The sequence below is a fragment of the Peromyscus californicus genome, unplaced genomic scaffold, assembly GCF_007827085.1.
Source record: "Peromyscus californicus insignis strain IS unplaced genomic scaffold, ASM782708v3 Scaffold_6__1_contigs__length_162567912, whole genome shotgun sequence".
NCBI classification, from domain to species: Eukaryota; Metazoa; Chordata; class Mammalia; order Rodentia; family Cricetidae; genus Peromyscus; species Peromyscus californicus.
The window spans coordinates 140,111,462-140,119,591 of record NW_026294584.1 but is presented as its reverse complement, the minus strand read 5'-3'; the positions used below and the strand labels follow the sequence as shown (position 1 = coordinate 140,119,591).

Here is an 8,130-nt window from a genome sequence, read left to right as displayed (position 1 = left end):
TACTCTATTGTTATAAGAAGGAGCTGAGCCTTAAGCTCTCTCGACCTACATCCTTTCTGGTTCCTTCTAAGTGTTCAAGGTATTCCTCAGCTGACAAACATCTCTCACAGAAAAGACCGTTAAGTTAGGGATTTAAAAATTAACTGTCTCTGTCGACTCAACCCTCAGGCTCAACTGTCTATGTGGTTGCACCAAAGTTCTTGGAGCCTGAGTCCAAAGTGATCAAAAGCATTGCGCATGTTTCAAAATATCTAAATTGACGCAAATTTTCCCTTTCATCATGACATTTGGTGGCCTCTAAATACAACTAGTGGAAGGCTCAGGTTAGAGTACTCAGAGTGGAGACAGCTCAGCAGTTGAAGAGAAGGCTCGGAGTTCCTCCGTTTGCATAACCGAATCTGCAAAAAGAAACACTGGCATCCGTAATAGGAGGACAGTCTATGGGTCATTTTATTGACCAAAGATGGAATTAATGGCAATGCCACATCTATGTCAAACACACACAGTAAAACTTTATGGTTCCTCTCCATGAAATATTCTGTTTATGTCTAATCTAATGCTGTTTTTTTTTTTTTTTGGTTTTTACATTTTTTTCTTCCCCTCCCCCACTCTCTTCCCTGTCCTCTTTGTCTCCTGAGACCTATTCCCTTTGGAAATGCATTAGTTACCTAGGAAACCTTAATGCCATTTTTTTTTAATGAGTGGAGTTTGGTACAACATAAAGCTAATTTATAGGGTGGTTAGGAATTCGTGTCGTAACTAGTGAAACAGGAGACTTCATTATGACTTCTAGATCCACCTGTGTGGCAGGGCTGCATACCTCCACTCTATCATTATGGGTAATTTTTTGAGGCCTAATTATAAATATGCATTCTATTTCACAAAGTGAGTCGATTCATTGTTGTTCCATGTAATGCATCAGATTGTTCAGCACAAGCCCCAGAGTATAATTAGTGATCGCAACAGGACAGTAACACACTAGGAAATCTGTTAACGGTGGAAGGATGTGCTGGAATTTCCTCTTAAATGACGAGGTGATTCTGCCCCAGAGGCGGCGAGGGAGGAATGAGGATTTTAAACCCTTCATCCATGTCTCTCATGAGATCCACATTCGGAAATTAAATAAATTCTAAGTATGTCCATGGTCCATGACTTCTTTCTGCTCATTTCTTACTACCTGAGAACACACACACACACACACACACACACACACACACACACACACACACAAAGTTATATTAATGAAATATGGATGGAACACAAATAATAGGCATTTTTCTTTCTAATGACTGGCACACTCAGCAGTGGGGGTGTCAAAGACGTCAGTGTGAGGACGGCAGAACTTGGATCTGGGGTTTGCACTACATCAAGCACTGTGTGGTGAGTTTTAAATCACTGGGTTCCTTTGGTCTTCATAGTGCACCTGTGGGATGGACACCATTTCACCAACTCTGGATGGGCTTTGATCACCGAGGAGCCCTGCCTAAAAACACACCTAGTAGGTTGAGGGAACAGCAACAGCATGAAACTCAGATTTGTCAGACCACAAAACTGACCCTTTCAATGAATTCGACTTCCTGGTCTCTTTGTGTGATCTTTTGTTTGCTTGAGTATTTTCTGTCCCTCTAAAGAAAGTCGCTGAAAAACTAGGGGACTGAGTTTCTTCGGTGACTGCGTGTAGGGAGGAGTCTGAGAAGATGTTAGTATATCATAATATGTTCACTATGTTGAAATTGGTCCTTGAAGCAAAGGTGGGCTTGGAAGACCTCTTAGAGCTAAGCTTACTGAATAAGTATAGACACATCATCCAGTTTCCAGGGACAAGTGATCTCCTTTGGGAGGGGGGGAAGAATAGAATCCCGGCAAACAATGTCTCATCAATGCTCCAGGACATTTGGGAAGAGCTGCTAACCGGCAGGTTAACCTATGTGCTTACTGCTTAACAAAGGTGTAGCTGTGTATTGCGTGGGGAGCCAAGATAACATGATGCATCACATTCCCCTGACCCTAAGTTCCCATTTCTAATGCAAATGCCTTTTGCATTCACTTTGTTTTAGAACTGTAGACTTTCTGACTCCATCATCTGGAACAGCTGTCTGTATGAGTGGGGGTGGGGACTGAGACCAAAAGCAAGCACAGGGACTCTAGCTAGTCAGCCCTAGTACCCTCCAGCAACAGGCAACTTGCAGATATTTTAGGATCAGCTAAGGTATGCTATTTATACAAAGGCAAGTAAAAGAACTGCAGTGAAGGCTAGCCATGTGAGCCAAGGCTAGCTGCATAAAGAAGCTTATCTTTGTCGTGTATAGTCAAACAGGACCATTAGGTCCCATACATTCATTTCCTGGGTCAATATTTCACTGTGAATTAACCATATGCTATTGCTGCATGAGGGACCCTTTCCACCCTAGATAAGCATAAGGCATTCACTAAGCTGAAACAAGAGAAAATGCCATTTTCCAAGAGGCTCAGATTCATTTCCACCCTTTCATTTTGTTTCTGTTTTGCGTTTCAACCACACTGTGGCGCTATTACAAAAGATAAAGGTAGGCCAAAGGCAAGCTCTAGGAATTCGCCTTAGGAGAGAGTTGAAAGGGGGCTTTCAAATAACTGAACCGGGCTCCTGCTCTCACGGACTGCTCTCGGGATGGTGCCTCAGATACAATAGGGAGAAAAGGCAAATCCTTTGACGCAAAGGTGCTGTCAACAGGTTGGTGGCCAAAACCAGGGAGTCTGCTTAGAAAGGCCACTACCTAGCTAGCTAAGACAGGACTGTCTGTGGAGTGAGCACACTCCATGGCTTCTTGCCCTGTCTTCTCTTAACTCTAGCTATCTATAGGGCTCTTAACTCTGGTCGTTCTGCAAAAACTTAAACTCTCTATTTAGAAACCTGGGTTTGCCTAGAAGTCACTCGGACTCTGACGGGCTTTTATCTACCTGTAAGCGAGTGTGTCTTTCTGCCTCTTTTTCTGCCCAGCATCCTCTTTAGACATCTGAGCTCCTACAAGTCCAAGATGCCTTTGCATCTGCCGAGAGAAGGGAGGACCTTTAGCTTTTCAGTGGAAAGAAACAAAAAAGGAGAAGATTGACTGCCTGCGGGGGGAAGAAAATCCTCAGATAGGTCTTGCATAAAGAAAAGGACAACCGTTCTCCATACGGGTGGGGGTTGATGGGGGCGAATCAGTTCTCCTAGGAAAGTGCGGTTTTTGACCCCTGCTCTTGCCTGGGTCTCTCCCTGCTCCCCTCCCCCGCAATACACACACACACACACACACACACACACACACACACACACACACACACACGACACCGCACATATTTGGCAAGATTAAGGTGTCACCTCTCATATTACAAGGCCTGTTGACTGCAGGCGGAGACAGACCCTCCTGCACCCTTGAGTTGGAAACAATGCACTCTCCCAGCCGTCACCCAGGTCTGGCAAAGGGAGGCAGCCAGCCAGTGCACCGCATCTGCAGAACAAATCGGAGTCTTGAACTCTGCAGCCTTTTCTTCTGACTGTTCATATTTAAGCTTGCCCCTCTTAGACCCCTCCTCCCTCCAGACCGCCAGTGACCGGGGAGCAGCCGGCTGAGCAGCCCACACGTGTATTTAACCCGTTCCTCCCTGCCTGGCAGTCAAGCACCACTTTCGTTGCAGTCTGTGGAGCCCCGGGACCAGGAGCTTGAGAAATGAGCCCCTAGAACTCGGCCGGCAGAGAGACTGAAGGGAAAGGAGGGGGAAGCAGGGGGAGAGAGGCAAGTGCGGGAAGTGGGGGAGGGCAGGGGCGGGCCAGAGGACCTCGAGAAAACCAGAACCCCACAGAGCACGCCCAAGCCAAACCTCCAAAGTGCTGTGTGGCAGAGCGAGAGGGAAACTGCCGCCCGATCGGATCCGGAGGAAGAAGGAGATATTTTGGCAGGAGGGGAGCCTTTGAAGGAGGACTCAGGCCTTCTGAGGGGACTGTTGGAGGTGACGTCCTTGGGCCTCCGTGGGTGCTGCAGGCCATTTTCGATGTGGCAGCCCCCATCAGCCAGGATAATGATGAGGCAGGTACAATCTATCTAGTATGCAGCCCCCCAGACTCTCCATCCTTTCTGGCCTCCCTTCGCCCTGCAGCTTCTCTTGGCCTCAACCGGTGGGTGCAGTTCTGGCGCTCCTGGGTGTGGACCAAACGCACACAACTCCAAGGAATTTTCAGGTTTTGAACCTGGAACCTTGCTGAACTACACTGCGGGTTGCTTATCAGACACTTTAATGGGAAGACGAGGAAGAGGTGGAGTATTAAATCGCGCGTGTGAGTCAAATGTCCTGACAAGAGGTGACTTGGAGAGTGGTTACGGTGGTGGGGGTAGAGTGGGGAGGGCGCTTGGACTTTGAATTCCACCTTGCAAGAATCAGGGAAGGAGTGAAGGAGCAATACTCTACTCTCCGGGTCTCCATTTCTCCTTACCACTAGGATCTCCCCCACCCCCACCCCCCTGCATTTCTCTTGGACAGCGGTAGAGCAAAATCTAGGTGTACTGACCATTGTAACTTCTGAGAGAACCAGCTTTGAACAAATGGGGTCTAACGGGTAGCTAAAATTATCTCCAAGTAAGACCTCTGCCTGAGATCCTTTCTCAAATGAATCTAGCGGTTGTGGAAGAGAGCGTCGATACTTTCGGGAAGTCGGGAAGAGGTGTGTTGCTTGCCTTTTTTCTTCTGGGCGAGCTGTTTTTGTGCAGAGCGGAGAGTCCTGGGCGAATGCTCAGCTCCAGGGCCCGGGTCCTACTTTGGAAGGAAGGGGTAGAGAAGTTGGAGACTGCGTAAAATGCGGGGCTTGGCCTCATGCCTCTAGTTTTCTTTCACGCACGCGCCGCGCACGCAAACCAACCCCTCCCTTGGTTGCTCAGGACCCCCCACCCCCACCTTACCTCTGTGATTTAACCTCCCTAGACAGCATGCACTGCGCCTTGGTCCCCAGGACTGGCGAGTTCAGTCCTGAGAGAGCAATTGTTCTTGGGCGGGTTCCTGTGGTGGGGGTGGGGGGTAGTGGTGATAGGGGGTGGGGAGAGATTCAAAGCTAGAAGGGTCTGAGGTTTGGAGGTAGAGTTTAAGGTTGAGACTCAAGCTTTCCTGAAGCAAGGGGCAAGAAAGGCCCTCTGCCTCGTTAAAAGGAAAAAAAAGAAAGATAATAGAATCTTAAAAGAAAAAATTCAAAAAGAAAAATTTCAAGAATAAGACAAATCGAAGATACCAACGTGTAAAACATAATGATAAATTAAATGTTTTCTATGACTCCTCCCCATCTCTAAAAGGGAAATCAAATATAGGAGGTACTGGGGGATAGGCTATTTTGGAAGGGTTGGTTGGTTTGTTCGTTCGTTCGTTTGTTTTCCTTTAAAGGGGACTAGGAGAATTGACCCGGTCTCCCAGTTGGTCTCAAGAGCAAACTCTAAAGTGCTGGGGCACCGGCCTGCGAATCGCTGCGGGCGGGGCTCGGGGGCGAGGGCTTGGCGCGGAAGGGGTTAAGGCGCTGAGCGCAGAGCCATCTGGCCGGGTTGGCTGGTTATAACCACGCAGATTATGTTCACGGGACTCAGAGTTGAAGGCTCCTCTCCTTACCCAGCAGCTCCGCGCACCGCCCCGCGAGAGAGCCCGGCGCAACTTTCTTCTCTCTTTCTTCCTCTCGTTTTTTCCCACCGCTGGGTAGTGGCTGCGGCAGGGGTGGGCGAGACTGAATGACCGAACTCGAGTCCACCTTTCTCTTCATGTCGACGTCCCTGGAAATAGTCACACGGATGCCATGGTTACTTCTGCCACGGTAAGGGGAGGTGGCGGGCACGCTGGGTGGGCAGGTCCGGGAGGGGGTGGGGGATCGCGTGGGGGAAGATTTTTCTTGAGGATCCGCGTGGGGGGTCCCCAACTCTGCACCGAGCCCCACCCCCACCGTGCAACAAGCTTTTAACTTTACGGTTCTTGTGCCTTCTTCAAAGTTTGCGGTGGGATCTGCCCAGGCCTAGGCGCAATCGCCACCAGCTTCCTTCCACATGCACGCACACGCTCGCGCGCGGATATGGCTCCCCACCTCCTCCTCCCTCTAGTCCCCTGGCTGCCCAAGAAACCGCCCTCAGTCTGGGAAAGTGATCAGGTTTAAGAAACCTGCAATTGAAAAGGGAGGAAGGTGGAGGGGAGGGAAAATGGGGACCACGAAAAGGCAAGAAAAGGGTTTCTGCATCCCCTGCCCCTCCACCTCATGCATACACACCTCCAGCCCTCCTACCTAGTTCTCCCAAAAGACTCCCGCGCATCCTATAACAAAAGGAGGTAGCAGACGAAACCGGGGCTAGGAAGAGGCCAGGATCCCGGCATTCGCCCTGCACCCCGCTGGCCACCGGGCACAGTTCTGCAGCTCCACGGCACAGCCAAGCAGGGCGTGGGCTGGGGGAGGGGACGCAAAGCTCTGGACCCGCGTGGTCACTTCTCAGGTTGGGGGAGTTGGGATTCCCAGCCCAGTAGTGCGTACCTGAGTTGGTGTCCCACATAAGCCTTTTCTCTGAGACGTTCCCTGGCCCCGGGCTACTCTGGCCAGCACCTACTCTACGGCTACCCACCCCGGGTCTTCGCGCAGATGTTGAAACAAGCGCTCAGCCCGCCAGTCTGGGACCCCGCCAGGGAACGGTGGGTACTGGGGCGGGGTCATCGGTAGGGATTTGGTAGCAGTTCCTCTGAGCCCATTTTTTTAGTCGTCCCCCCCACCCCCGCCAGAGGTGGTGCAGGAAGGCCGAGGGCATAGGAGACCCTCAGAGCTAGGTCGGAGTTAAAAGAACCCACAGCGGACTGTTTCCATTGCCACGGGGCTCTGCACAGTGGTGGATACTTCTAATGAAATTTGGCACGCTTGGGAACTGAAGGTGCAGAATGCGAAGCTGGTGTGGGGAGCGGGGAGGACCGCTCTGCTTGTCGCCTTCGGGCGTGAGTGGGTGTGCATCCAAGAGGCGCTACTGCTTTGCGCAATTTTGGCGTTCTTCCGCAGCTCTCAGATGCGCCTCACTGGGACCCCAGCATCAAATGGTGTGGACGCAGTTAATTAGAGAAGTCGCAGGCGGGAATTGGAATCGAGGCTCGCGTTTTCCAGGTGGGGGAAGCACCCACCAGGTTGACCCCGACCTCTGGCGGCCGGCGGGTAGCAGGTTGAGAGCCAGAGTGGAGGCTTCTCTAGGACGCGGTCCTAGCCAGCGCAGGCTGCTAGCACGGAGAGCTGGAGCCCCTGAGCCGGGACTTGTTTATGAGTGTGAAGAGGTTGGGGGCGGGGACCTGCTGGGGGAGGAGAAGGAAGGCTGTAAGGGTGTGTGTTACTCGCTGAGTCTGATGTTGGGAATTCTGCGGGTTACGGAGTGTGCTGGCAAACCTGCTTTTCAGTAAAGGGATGCCTTTCCTCTGCAAGCCAGCGAGCTAGGAAATACCTAAGCACAGTGCCCTGAACGTCAGGATGAAAAAAGAGTGTGCCAGAAGGGTGGCTTGTACAGGGGAGCTTTACAATCGGTTCTGTTTTCTAAATAGTCTGAACTTTACCCGCTTACTCAACCTCCCCTGATGCTGACGTGTTGCTCAAAGAAATTCGAGAGGTGGAATCCAGAAGATAAAGTCCAACTACCTCCGCCTTAGGCTCAAACAGACCCGAGTGTAGCGTTGGGAGAGAGGAGAAAGGGAGGAAAAAAAGCCGTCTGCAGGCTGCTGTATCTAGCAGTATGTAGGGACAGAACAAAGTTTACCGGCAGCGTTCGCCTCAGGGAGAGCAAGTAGACTTGGGCTTTGGTGAGGACTGTGTAGAAGATAGCCTTGAAAAAACTATATCTATATGAATCGGGTCTGAGTTCCCAAGGAGGGAGACTGATCCTTGGGTGGCCAGAGAACGACTGGGAGGGGCCTCTCAAGTCTCAGTGAGAGAGGGTTGGGGGGTGGGAGAGTAGGGAAAGAGGTGGAGCTCGCTGCAGCTTCCTCCAGCCCGGCTGGCCCTGGAGGGGTGGGGAGCCTGTGTGATGGGCATCTGTGTGCATAGCAGGAGATGAGAGCTTGTGGGAACATAGGTGTAGCTAATGAGAAATCTGTGCCTGTGAAGGGTGTCAGAGCTGGAGAAGTACAGTGTGC

General features: G+C 51.0%; 1 protein-coding gene and 1 long non-coding RNA gene across 4 annotated transcripts in view; one reads left to right on the top strand and one right to left on the bottom strand.

The window, feature by feature from the left end:
- Window positions 1-4,235: 4,235 nt before the first annotated feature.
- On the bottom strand, window positions 4,236-6,497 carry LOC128099461 (uncharacterized). Its single transcript, XR_008214530.1, has 3 exons — window positions 6,263-6,497; window positions 5,605-5,762; window positions 4,236-4,770 (listed from the first exon to the last, which is right to left on the bottom strand). It is a non-coding gene; the product is annotated as an uncharacterized LOC128099461 (long non-coding RNA).
- Ntf3 (neurotrophin 3) overlaps window positions 5,695-8,130 on the top strand; it is a 69,073-nt gene continuing 66,637 nt past the window's right edge. The window contains exon 1 of one of the 3 annotated variants that reach the window (XM_052721398.1): window positions 5,695-5,803. In XM_052721398.1, coding sequence (XP_052577358.1) covers window positions 5,786-5,803 — 18 coding nt within the window. In that variant the 5' untranslated portion in view covers window positions 5,695-5,785. Of the gene's footprint in view, window positions 5,804-6,513; window positions 6,661-6,945; window positions 7,118-8,130 lie in introns of those variants that run through there. The other 2 variants (XM_052721401.1, XM_052721399.1) reach the window with 2 other exon arrangements.